The sequence below is a fragment of the Ceratina calcarata genome, unplaced genomic scaffold, assembly GCF_001652005.2.
Source record: "Ceratina calcarata isolate Rehan_Ccalc_2016 unplaced genomic scaffold, ASM165200v1 scaffold309.2, whole genome shotgun sequence".
Classification (NCBI taxonomy): Eukaryota; Metazoa; Arthropoda; class Insecta; order Hymenoptera; family Apidae; genus Ceratina; species Ceratina calcarata.
In genome coordinates this window covers 524,839-538,975 of record NW_017153455.1, presented here as the reverse complement: position 1 = coordinate 538,975, position 14,137 = coordinate 524,839, and the positions used below count along the sequence as shown (strand labels likewise).

The 14,137-nt window shown below is 38.2% G+C and overlaps 1 protein-coding gene across 5 annotated transcripts in view; it reads left to right on the top strand.

The window, feature by feature from the left end:
* Window positions 1-2,669: 2,669 nt before the first annotated feature.
* The window catches only part of LOC108624396 (uncharacterized), a 95,310-nt gene continuing 83,842 nt past the window's right edge, over window positions 2,670-14,137 (top strand). For 2 of the 5 annotated variants that reach the window (XM_026813085.1, XM_018023651.2), the window contains exons 1-2: window positions 2,752-2,782; window positions 4,140-4,406. Coding sequence is in view for 4 of the 5 variants with exons in the window: in XM_018023651.2 (XP_017879140.1) it covers window positions 4,397-4,406 (10 nt within the window). In the remaining variant the exon portion in view is untranslated. Of the gene's footprint in view, window positions 2,783-4,139; window positions 4,407-14,137 lie in introns of all 5 variants that reach the window. The other 3 variants (XM_026813083.1, XM_026813082.1, XM_026813084.1) reach the window with 2 other exon arrangements.

The window sequence follows — 14,137 nt, the reverse complement described above, 5'->3', positions numbered from 1 at the left end:
GCTAAGTGCGTTCAACGTATTACAATATTCACGAAGTTTTATCGTATTGTCAGAGATACATTTTAAGCGCGCGCGCGAATAGCAATTTCAGATAAATTTTAGCATTTGCATTCTTTATAAACAGTTGAATGGAGGCTATATGCTTATCTTCGTGATGGATTTTCATCACGTACAGGGACGGAAAGTCTCCGCGATTAAGGAAGTTTCGAATCGAATTTATAGGTGATAAAGCAGCCGAATATTTAGTAGCTGTCTTTATCATTCTAAACGTATAATATCGTTACCCCACTTGAATATTTATTGCCTTATCATTTTTAAATTCTACGAGCTATGCAGCCTTTGTCGTGAATCACAACTCCAGTTTGTTTAATTTACTAAACTATTTACGGCACAGGTTTAGCAAATATATTCCACTTATCTTTGAATCGAAATTGGCATTTATATTGATTGTAAGATTATTTTGGAAACGTCCACTGTGTCACGAGCCACGGGCTTCACCGATAAAGTCGAAGCGGGCAAACGTAAAAGGGAGAACTTAGTACTGTCATTCGACCTAACATAAGAAGCGGGAGGGAATATCCGTAGTGTCTTACGTTGTTTCTTTTTATTGTACCACGCTGAATAATTGACAGGTTCATTGATTTTTCCTCCCTTTACGTATCAGCGAATTCAACGTAAAACTTCCTCGATACCTATAACTTCGTGCCATTATCGAAATAAAGAAAATAAGTGAGTCGATACGCTTCAACTTGTTCCTGTCACAGATATATTTTTTTCCGAGCATGTCACCTTCCGATATTATTTTATCTCAGAATTTAGTAGCTAGATTATAACTTATAATGTACTTTCCCGTATTCTTATAAATGGTCTTCAAATTTGCAATTCAATTCCTCCTTCAGAAATTTTATTACAACCCTTGATCTCTTCATGTTGATACGTTGTCAAAAAGTAGCACGAGTAAAAATCCATAAATCTGGTAACGGGAAACATGCGATATCCTAAACGCGTAGATTCGCTTTGCAGTGAAAATCGACACGGTGATAGATTTCTCCGTTCCCGCAAAGTCACTCGAATTTCTGTTCATATTTTTTTCAAGAGCGAACTCCTTGAAGCTCGGTAAGAAGCCTTTAAAAACGGTAAGGTCTTGTAAGAAGAATCCACTGCGCCGCCGCCGTGCCGTTCCGATTTCTCACGGTTGCTCGAACAAATTTTACTGTGATTTCGTTGAACGTTTTGCGGACGAGGCAACAAATCTACAGAATTGTTCCTCCTTTCACGCGTATTTCTCCACGTCGTGCAAGCTGTTACGTGCCTCGCTTGTACATTACGCCCTGCTGTCTGAGATATAATAGATTTACCAAATTCCAGTTAAGCAACCGCTCGGATTTCGTCCGGATATTGTTCCACGGTGCGTGATCTTTCGCTTAACGCGTTGCCGAGAACCAGTTGTATTTAAAATTAATGTTATTTACTTTTAAAAGGCTGGTACATCATTTTCGTATGTAGAATTTCAAAAGGTTTAAGATAATTGATAGTAGTTATGTTATACAGGAATTAACATTTTACACATATTTTTTTATTATCCTCAGAAAAGTTATACAAGCTGAGAGAGAGAGAGAGAGAGAGAGAGAGAGCAAATTGGACATGATTTAATTATAGATACATGTTGCTGGTAATGGTTGAATTTCATGTTTGGCTACACTAATCGAGTTTCCTTTTTAAGAGGGTTTGTGAAACAGAATTAGTTTGAAGTGGAATCGAGATTTCGGCCAACGATTGTTAACGAGAAAATTACGTGCATATGCGCTCCATATCAAATTTACTTCTCCAAACAAATAATTTTTGTTAGTAATATTTTTTATTTATCTCCTAGATGCAATTGAGAGAGATAATAAATTATACCTAAAACTAGGGACATCCAATTTATCGATTGCCTACAAGTCTTCGTAATGCAATTCTGTATAACTCTTACAAATGTCAAACCATAATTTAATTTCAATTGCGCTCGGTGCGCCTACGAGTTTCATCATAAATGTCAGAAATTTAACATATGTGACTTTTACAAGCATTAAACGTTCAACATCCCACGTTTCACAGAATTACTTTATTTAAAATGAACACCTATCATGCGAACGAAAATATTCGCTTATTTGAAATTAATATAAATATAATACAATTACGGCCCCTCACTAACGTAGTAAACTTTATTATAATAAAACGTATTCCATAGAAATACATTTAATTCTTCTTCGATACAAGATTCCAACCGTACATTACAATCCGCTTATTGTCGCCTACAAAAGGATCCATCCATCACCAACCGTACGTTCGAGAGGGTACGAGAAAATCCGACCTGGTTCGACGTATGTATCACTTATTCGATCTTGGTAATCGTTCAAGCCGGAAGCTGCCATTCCCTTCCTCCGGGAATTCGGATATCCCAGAGACGGGGGAAGTATATTTGGCCAGGTCTATCGGGGATACGGTGGTTGGAAGCCGAAACCCTCGAGCATCCCTCCGGTCCTTTCTGCGCGGTTGTATCGGGCCCGAGAAAACCGCCGGGCGATCTTCGTTCCACCAACACCTAACTCGATCCCCTTTCCCTTCCTTGGCCGCGGCCACGTTTATCGTGTGTACGTACACGTAAACGCAGAGGGGTGAAGGCAGCACGGCTGCGCGATGCGCGCCCGAGAGGAGAGCGAGCCTCTTTCGCGGCCGGTCCGACGTGCTTTTCCACCCTCGACGACAGTTCTGCCGCACCACCGAAACGTGCCACACAATCGTGAGTAAATTTCCTTCAACACTGGCTGATCACATTCTTTCTGTCTATATATCTCCCCTCTGTACCGCGTCCCTCGTCTACCCTTAAACCGGCGGTTACGTTACATAAACGAATTACAAATCAACCCCATTACGTTAATATATCATGAGCGAGCTTCACGTTTAAATAACAGTCCGTTTGGAGATCGCTTGGCTCCATAAACGAATCTCTCAAGTTCATAACTGTTTTGAATGAGCGCAAATCGTTAAAAATGTATTGGAATATTTCGCAACTAACAATAATGATTTGAGTAGATTTAAATTTACACAGACTTTCCTGGCTCATCATTGGAACCTGGTTTCTATTATAAATAGTGAATACTTTGCATTTGACACGTACGCAAGTTCCTGTTTCGAAGATTAGCTTTTGGCTAATGAGAGGTGCAATTAACTCGGTTTAAGGGTCGACCCAGAGGTGCTTTTTATATTTCGTCGTGCGTACTGTCTTTCAAATAAGTGTTACAAATGGAGGATTCTCGTGGAACGGACGAGACCGCTACCACGGTCACACCGTCGCGCGGGATAAACGGTAGTCACGGAACGGAGATCAATCCTTTTGTTGTCGGTTTCTCTTTATCATTCTCTTGAGAATATCCGACGAACGACACTGGCTCGTTCTTGACTGGATCGAACTTGTTTACAGCTGCATCAACGATCTTGAGAAATAATCAGAAAGTGAAAACTAAAATGCGGGCTTCTTCCTCATTTGACAAATCGAATTTCGATCTTTTAATTTTTGTCATTCCCTTAACATAATATTAAATAAATTTTCAGAATAACGTGAATAACTGCTTACTTTAATTAAACAAACTTCGTTTCTTATAAGCAATTAACAACCAATAATATGAAATAATCTTCAACGGATTGCAATAATCATCTATATAACTTAGTCTTCGCACTTTTCTATAATTCTGTAGAATACTGATTCCTCCTACATTATTTAGGAGAAAATATTTATCGCGTTTGATTAATCGAGAATAAGTTTTTCATTGGGCAGCTGAAAAAATTCGCTAAATAAATGTGAACGGTCGCACAGTGAGGCTCTTCGTGGAGTTAACAAGAATTAGGGAAACACGGTATCGCTATCTGTCCCAGGGCTGTTTCTAAACGATCCAACGAAACGCGGTTAGTGAAACGAGATTATAGAGGACGGTGTCGCATTAGATCCTTCGTTTACTTTTGTGAGAAAACAAACACAGAAATAACCTGGTTGGGTGGGTGTACGCGTCGCCGCTTCCACGAGATTTCTCTCCCTTCTGTCTCCCTATATACGACATTCGTGGCTCGGCTCGAGAACTGTTAACGCGCAATTATTCCAGATCGGTCCGAGACGCATTCATACATACGATGTGCGCGAGAAACCATCGAATCCGTGTTTCAGACCCGTCCCTCGTCCCTGTTCGTGTCGTGAAAAGCTGATTGTGATGTAGTTTCGTATATCAGTGTGTCCGCGCTCGCGAATCTTGTGTCGAAAGGAACGAGGTACGGGGATAAAGTGAGGTTTATTTGTCGGGAAAGCATTCGAAGGACGCGACATGAGAGTGTACAGGGTGATTCAATAAGGACTCCTCAGAGAATGTGTAAACGTAAGTTTTTGAGTTCCCTTTTGTTAATTAATTTCGATTTCATTTGTTTGATTATCACGGTTTAATTATTAAGTTAAAAACAACCGCAGGAAGTGTAAGAAATTGATATAACCATAAGAATATCTTTATTTAGGATTAATTCAGAATACATTGTTTATATTTTTAATTCTATGAACATTTTTTGAGCCGAGCCCCAAAACGCGCACATCTATACGAATTAATTATCTGTCAAGGTATTACATACACGTAAGAAGCATTATTCTGACAGCACAACCCCCTTCCCAATTTCTTCATAAATGTAGACACATGGAAGTGCAACTAACATTTTCCTTGTGCGTGCGTGTCTATGTATGTGTACAATTAATGTTATCCTAGTGAAGCTATGGCAAATATCGTCACATAGTATCAGGCGGAAAGCGATTTTCACATGGAACACAAATTTACACTGTACCGTGAAATTGTTTAGAAATGTGGTTTTGACCTGAAGCGTATTGATGTTGAATGCCCATTGCGTGGAAATGTATGATTGGGTAAATTAATGTTGTCCAAGGAAATAGTTTCTTTCTTAACCTGATAATGACATACTTCAATTTGTTAACCAGTTATTAAAGTGAGAATTACAAATTATTTTTAGATAAGATAGTCGATTTTGTTTATCGATCATTTTGAAATGGGATGCATTGATTGAAGATGACGATTATAAAGAATGCAACATATTGATAAAAGGGAATGAAGTAAAAAAATATGAAAATTATCTTTATGGTTCGCAACAATTCTCCATTGTTGCTGGGAACGATGCAAGATTTTGTGCGTATTTCAATCGTGGCTTCCGACATTGTCATATTCTGCGGAAGGATCGAAAATCTTCTGTGGGAGCATGAATACATCTATACATATACTTTTCCTTCTTGTCTCTAACATGATTGAACGGTATTGTCGTTGAAACAGAGTTTCTGAAGACAGGAAATACACAGACGCAAGGTGACGCGGGCGAAGAAATGCGCCGCGAATTTAGAACGAAACGCGTGAAATTTCGATTCCATTTGCTTAATTACATTCTTACAATCCTTTCTCCTTTTTTTATCTGTCGTCGACGCCAGGAACGTGGAAGATAAAACGGTCTTGGAAAATGAAAAAGGAGCATTGTGAGGAATAAAAAAATATTTTTCCTCTTTCAAGAGGAAACTCCCCTTTCTCTTTATTGAAACATAGAATTTCTTTAGTGAGCTGAAGAATTGTTGATCGTTGAAACATCGTGAGGTGATTTAAAATAAACCTGTTTCGTAACGTTATCTTGTTACCTCGTCAATTATTATTAACGTTAGTTCATTGTTATTTAGATTAGATTGTATGTATAAAAATTCTTTGAACATACTAGCAGGTATGCAATTTTATGATTTTTGTGGTATCTAAGAATTAGAGGACGAAATTTCTTATTACAATTCCAAGAAAAATTAGAATTATCAATGTACATATTTTTTTAATAAAAAGAAGGATGTTACAAACTGAATCCAGTCGGAGGAACTAGATGCGCGTCAGAGGGGTTGAAGTTAAGTCGCAGCAGATATCGTAAACAGGTCGCGAGTAGGTCCATTGTTCCCTCGTAAAGGACACGATCGCTTTGATTTCGTACTCACGTACTGTTCGCCACTGTTTTATATTTTTAATTCTATGAACATTTTTTGAGCCGAGCCCCAAAACGCGCACATCTATACGAATTAATTATCTGTCAAGGTATTACATACACGTAAGAAGCATTATTCTGACAGCACAACCCCCTTCCCAATTTCTTCATAAATGTAGACACATGGAAGTGCAACTAACATTTTCCTTGTGCGTGCGTGTCTATGTATGTGTACAATTAATGTTATCCTAGTGAAGCTATGGCAAATATCGTCACATAGTATCAGGCGGAAAGCGATTTTCACATGGAACACAAATTTACACTGTACCGTGAAATTGTTTAGAAATGTGGTTTTGACCTGAAGCGTATTGATGTTGAATGCCCATTGCGTGGAAATGTATGATTGGGTAAATTAATGTTGTCCAAGGAAATAGTTTCTTTCTTAACCTGATAATGACATACTTCAATTTGTTAACCAGTTATTAAAGTGAGAATTACAAATTATTTTTAGATAAGATAGTCGATTTTGTTTATCGATCATTTTGAAATGGGATGCATTGATTGAAGATGACGATTATAAAGAATGCAACATATTGATAAAAGGGAATGAAGTAAAAAAATATGAAAATTATCTTTATGGTTCGCAACAATTCTCCATTGTTGCTGGGAACGATGCAAGATTTTGTGCGTATTTCAATCGTGGCTTCCGACATTGTCATATTCTGCGGAAGGATCGAAAATCTTCTGTGGGAGCATGAATACATCTATACATATACTTTTCCTTCTTGTCTCTAACATGATTGAACGGTATTGTCGTTGAAACAGAGTTTCTGAAGACAGGAAATACACAGACGCAAGGTGACGCGGGCGAAGAAATGCGCCGCGAATTTAGAACGAAACGCGTGAAATTTCGATTCCATTTGCTTAATTACATTCTTACAATCCTTTCTCCTTTTTTTATCTGTCGTCGACGCCAGGAACGTGGAAGATAAAACGGTCTTGGAAAATGAAAAAGGAGCATTGTGAGGAATAAAAAAATATTTTTCCTCTTTCAAGAGGAAACTCCCCTTTCTCTTTATTGAAACATAGAATTTCTTTAGTGAGCTGAAGAATTGTTGATCGTTGAAACATCGTGAGGTGATTTAAAATAAACCTGTTTCGTAACGTTATCTTGTTACCTCGTCAATTATTATTAACGTTATTTCATTGTTATTTAGATTAGATTGTATGTATAAAAATTCTTTGAACATACTAGCAGGTATGCAATTTTATGATTTTTGTGGTATCTAAGAATTAGAGGACGAAATTTCTTATTACAATTCCAAGAAAAATTAGAATTATCAATGTACATATTTTTTTAATAAAAAGAAGGATGTTACAAACTGAATCCAGTCGGAGGAACTAGATGCGCGTCAGAGGGGTTGAAGTTAAGTCGCAGCAGATATCGTAAACAGGTCGCGAGTAGGTCCATTGTTCCCTCGTAAAGGACACGATCGCTTTGATTTCGTACTCACGTACTGTTCGCCACTGTTTCGTCATTTCGTTTCGCCCCCGTGACTTCGTTTCGTTGTATCGCGTGAAACAATGCGCGATTACCGGTAGGCGGACGTGCAACCTTGGGGGTGGTTCCTTGTTTGAGCCGGCTTTTTTCACGCATTGTTCCGGATGGTAAAACGTGACTAACTGGGTCAAAGTTTTATGATCGATCCTGCGATTCGATACGTTGGCGGCGGTGACAAAAATGAGCCAGCGAAAAACCTGTTGGTTATTTACTTCTACTTACATTTAACTACACATCATCCATTTATTCGATTTATAGTCATTTTCTGGCTTATCTAGTACTGTAAAAATAAGTATTAATAAGAATTAAATATGTTTATCATTTTTATTAACATCTCATTATGCAATTACAGTTGAGATCGTCAAAGAAAATTTTCCTACATAGAACAGTACTGTATCAAATCTTAATTCTCAATATCTATAATTGTACCTTTATAAGATTTCATAAGATTTCCAGATCAGAAGTTTTATCTTTCTAAAATGTCACTTTATTTCAATCCTTAAAGTATCAGCCATCAGAAAAATATTATAAGTAAATATCCACGTTTGTAATAAAATTATCCTTCGTTCAAAAAATGACCGAGAACAGCGAAACATTTTTCTTGAAAAATCATCATCAAGGTAGAGTAATTTTCCGGGGAACCACGAACAGGAAAAGAACTTTTCCTTCCGGAGTAATCACATAGTCCCGTGATTGGAGATCGTCACGTCGGATGCACGTATGGTAATTCGCCGGATCTGCTTTTGCCCGTCGCGTTTCCTTCCACGCATTCATCGAACAAGATCGATCGAGTCTTGCACTTCCGTTCACCGCAGAGGCGAAATTTGTTTTAAATCCGGTTTGGTTGAAAGGAATGGGGGTGGCCCACGACTCGTCCTGCTCTTTACCTCGAAATTCCGTCGATGGTGCAGTTAGCAGGATTTCGAGGAGAAACACCATTAGGAGATTAATAGGTTCCTCCTTGCTACCAATTACAGGTTACTGATTTGCATAGATCTTTGGTGAATGAAGATTACACGGTCAAGGGTTTACTCTATAGCTTTTTTATGGAGAATTGTAAAGTGGAAAGAGATAAGGTATTGAAACTTCTGTAATGGGGGAATACTTTCATTTACTTCTCATTCTTTTAATTTTGTCTTATAGTTAATTTTTTAGTAATAGTCACATTGAATGGTCGTTATGCCACACGTAGATTTTATTTCGAGTTTGAAAGTTTCGTGCGGTACCTCGATAGATTCGGACGTTTTCACTCAGAACTAATATTTTATTCATTGGAATTCTCTTACTCCAACTTACGGTCGGCAAATATATCGGCTGGAATAATTTTTACAGAGCTAATGGGGTATGAAAAATCGTTGTTAAATATGATTCGATAAATCAAATGAATGAACGTTCGATGAAAAGATTGCAAAGATTATATCCATGATGATCTCACGATGTAATGTTCTCAATTTTCAGTCGATTTCCTCGCATATGCGTTAAAAGGTATTCGAATCGGACAGAACTAACTGGAATTGTGATTGAATGTTACTTCCTTGGACAGATTCTGTACCGCACATTCACTGTCGTCACGCATCGTTACGGACCGTCGCTCAGTGGCCGTGATCGTTAATTTTAACTGAGAATCCGACATTGCCCATGGTAAAATCGCGTTTCCTACCATGATTCACTTAACGTCCTACCACCGTTAATTAACAACGGGCGAAGTATCGAAAAGAGAAGAAATTATCCTGAATTTGAATAACCGACCGGGATTATATTATACATGCGTTTCCTCTTTCGGCACTGAACTCGTTTTTTAACTTCGTAATCGCCGCCCATTAATCCTCTCGATCGCTTTCTGTCCTTCGATAAATTTCTCTTCCCTTTTTCACTCTGTTTACAAAAATAAATGTCACTGGCATTGACCAATTTGGTCTGAAAATCTTTTTTCAGATGTTTTTTTTTTACGCGCTGCAATTCTCGTTAGGGGAAAAAGGATTCATCGTGGTTTCTATTACGATGATTGAACGATGGAGGGAGATGTATAAATTGTTTTGTTGGTTTGCGTTCGATAGTGAATGCCCCGGTATATTGTTTGGGAGCAATATGGTGTAAGAAAAATTGGTAAATCGATGCAATCTTTTGTCATTTCGTAGCTGCGAATATTTCCTGATTCTATATGAAATAGGAGGAAATCAATTTCTCCGCTACAGGCAATCGTCTCTTTTATTGTTTCTTTTTTTCCGTGATTGATTCCTCAAATCCGAGCCGCAGTCGAAGGAAACTTTTCCTATCCATGATACAATTTCTTAAGATCGGCACGAGCGAAATTTTCCGCATCGTTTGCTCGAGTTAAAACTGAAAGGTCCTTTCCTTGTTCTTTCACCCTATTAAGTTGTTAGCGCGTACATAGAACTTAAATATATTTATTCAATAATTTATTTGAATAATTTTATTTATTCGTTGCTCGTCGACAATTAGCTGGCAAAGTACACAGCCGTTTCTGGACAATACGTTAAGATCTCGTTTCGTCGAACGATTTTTAATCTTCAGCCTTGTTACGGTGGCTTATAATAATTTCGCCCCGAATTCAATCATGGACGACTTCGTTAAAATAAATTATGTACTAACGAGCTCTTTCTTTACAATCGGGCTCGTAATGGTAATTCAAGCAAATACGGCGAAGATTTTATACGGTAGAGGGGAAGATACAGCAGATTTACATAGGCTACCAGGGAGATTCGTCGTTCTAAGCGTTCCAGTGGAAGCTTTAATCTGCATCAAGATGAAGCGTTTAATTATCGTTGGCTCGAATGATCGACCTTGTTGCGCCTCTGAATAGAAATCTCTTTGACGGTGGTACCTTGCGACTGTTTAGCACTAATAATTGGGTGGATTTATGTAAGAGGAATGTGTCCTCGGAATTTTATCGGGGCAGAAAATCGCGGATTAATTTTTCTTTACATTTTGATCGGACTCGATGAGACTTAATGGCTGGCATGCCAATGTGTAACGCTAACCGCATTCAATTTATCGGAAGGGAACCGATTAAGCAATACCGATTTCAATTATGGGCAACAAAACATTCGTTCCACGTGACGCAATTCAATTAATAGCGCGACCATTGCAAGCAAGTTATTCCGTCGGTCCTTAATTAGTATGCTACGTTAATTCAACTAATTGGAATTAATTGATATCCAGATATCTACGGTCCCTGTCTATTTACGGTTGATTAACCCTGTTAGTTTACGGTCACCTGGTTCAATCGTAAAGCACACGGTCGAGTATATGCTCATACGAAATTCGATTCATGGTTCAAGAAAACGATCAACCATGGATAATTATATTAGATCCTTGGTTCAATCTACTTCTTACATACTTCAGATTAAAGGCACCATGATATATAAGTGTTTCATTGTAATTCGAAATTTTGTCATGCACACATGCACTCACAGCACGTAGCGTGTTTTGTCGATAGAAATGCAATGGATTCAATTAGTCAGAGAGAACACGAGATGCTTTTACCAGTAAGAACCGTAATACCCATCGGATTAAACTGGAAACTATCGCTTTCGATGCGATTCAATTTCCAAACGGGTTCCACCTTCTCAAAGGAGAAAGGAATTTTTCCCGGAAAAATTGCGTAGCAAAATGCGGAAATTTTTCCCTCGAACAAACGCTATGTTTTTCTAAGCGCGGCAGCTTAACGCGCGGATTCAACGCTCAGTTTTTCCGCGAAGGATTTAAGAACTATGGATAACACGGTCTCCCATTCAGATCTCTGAATAGAACGTTTAGATGAAAGAAATCATGCCTCTTCTGTTACATAATGGAATAGCAAATACAGGAAACATTGTAGCTGTAGTTTTCAGATACAAAAAACATCCTACGCCATTTCCTTCTAACTTTAGTCGTTAAGAAATATTTGACGATGGTCGAAGTAATAATTAATCGATTAGTCCTGAAGTATTCGAGATAGAAAAAAATTGTACACGACTTTTCTTATAGGTAATAGCAGTACCTACAACTTTTGTCTAAAACATTTTTTTCTGTCGTCTATAGTTAACGAGTATTTTGTAAAAAACTGAGTTTTCGTTTTTCGTCAATAACTCGTTAAATATTAATGCTATCGAAAACTTTTTATACAGAAATTGTAGATCTCGTCGTCCTCTACAAAATGGTCCTATAAATGTCCCACTACGTCCATCCGTTTGGGAGTTATTGGCAAGAAACGAAAATTTTTGCCAAAAGTTTGCTGTTTCGACGGTGGGACTGTCGGATTTCGTCAGTGTCAGTAAAATGTCAATTAATTGTACTTAACTCGTTAAATACTGGAGTTAGAAGAAAAATATATAGAATCTGTCCTATATATGTGTATACTACTGAAAATCGACACTTCTCAGTTCAAACATTTGGCTCGTAATTTTTCTCACTGAAGTTCGTCCTGTGTCAGTTAATTGAAGAGCATTCCGTTTTAATTCGAACAAAGTGAACCAGTCGTTGCGTTTAATTCATAGTCCGTCGAAGTTAGTCGTTTAATTAGATTTTTAAAGGAGTGAGATAACTGGTTGATAACAAAGACCCCCGAACTACCAGCTTTATCAAAGTTCTGCACGCTATTCAGAACGTAATATGTTTCCTTCAGTTTTCTATCTTTGATATTAATGTCCTCGCGAAATGAAACTTAATCGGTCCCAGGTAGAAACTTCTGTGAGATCGTTGCTGTTCGTTAGCATTTTCCGAAACCTTTACCGTTTCCGCTGCCCCCCGTCACCCCGGCACAGAAAAAAACCGTTACGAGGTAGTTACCTGTTAAATTGTAAAGTGCTTACTGTTCCATCCATTAGGCGCGCTTAACTTGGTCAGGCATGCTCTATAAAATCCAGCGGAAAATGCTTAGAAGTTTTCAGCCGATGGGAACTTTGGCGAGAAGTTAAGAAAACGGTGTTTTGCGAGAGGGAGCCATATTTATGAGGATAAGCCATTGGTTATGTTGATGCCATTTTCATGTACCTTTCACCAATAACCCCAACGATATTCGGCACCGAATTTACTCGGGACACTGATCCCCTCGCTTGAAATACCTCCACACACACACACACATCCTCGATATTTATAAGAATTTCATATTTCCTTGAAAGTTATTTTTTCATTTAACGTCTCTAGATTAAATTCCGTATTGTGATTTACCTCCAGTGTAGTCCAGCGGGAATGGTGAAAGTTTCAGAAAATCAGTTTCATTTCGTCGACATACTTTTATTGTAACCTTGATTAAAATTGAAAGAATTAATATTTTATACTTTTTGAACTCAGTTGAAATCTATTCGTTTACGACCAATTCTTCTCGATTCAAATTTCAGACGTTGAATGACAGATCACTGTTTCAGCCGACAATTAAATCGCGAGCCAAGTCCCCGTCAAGAAATCCAAGGATTGCTGATTTAAGTATAATGATACGAGCGAGCATAATGCTATGCTGTCTCGCGACCACCGTCCCCGTATAACGAGCTTCGTCAGCGTTCCCGGAGCTTTCGCCCCAACCCGATCCGACTTACGAATCTCTGATTAGTTGGCGCAACGAGTGCGAGGAGCATCGGCCGCCAAAATTTCTGACTCATTATAATTAGGATCGGGTGTTTATTCATCCGGGCTTATCGCGCGCCCGGCAACGACATCTGCTCGGATGTATAATCACGTCCCCGGGGCTCGTTCTCTGCAGTTTCTAACTGTTTCTCCCGCCTCTCTCTCTGTATTTACTGATTAAACTTCTTGCACGGAACATCTTCTCCTTCGGGGAAAATGGCAACTGATTCTCTACTTAAAGGGTTACACGTGTTTAGTGGCTTGAAGAACACGCTTATTTCGCTCGCTAACCTTCCTCCTAGTCAAACTAAATGTGTTTTCCAAAGACGTAAAAACAAGACACGTTGATGTAGATTTGTAGAATAAATAAATTAATTTGAAAAAACAGATAATCAATTGTTCTATAAAATATATTATAAATCCTGTATTTAGTTGAGAATATGTTATAATAATAAAAAGAATTGGATGGGAATTAGTTTCGATCGAATGAAACAGCGTTTCATTTTCTCGTTTCGTTAAACGCAGTCTTATCTCGTTTTACGCGCGTTGAATTTCTTCCTAATCTGAGGATACGGTCAGTTTGTCAAGTGTGATCAAAACTTTATCGACGTATCATCGACAGGATTAGCAATTGTTGTCGGCGTCCTGATCTCCTGGGAATCACCTAGCCGTTCTCGTCTTTAATCGGCTGCCACCTGTTGAGAGAGAAAACTTGGACACGGGATTTTTCGCTATACGCGATTGTGAAGTAATCAATCGAGAGAGTTGTACATGTGGATATTTTGTTGATCCGGTGATGGGTCAGGACGAGATGAAACGTTATTTGATACAGTATTGCTTCGTGATAGAGTGCTCTTGATGGTTTTTAATAAATTTCATTTAGCATCGCAAATCGATTTACGAGATCTCAAATATAATTTAAAACAAAACTGTGAAATGAAATTGTACAGGTTGCAGAATAATGAAAATGTCCTGGGTATT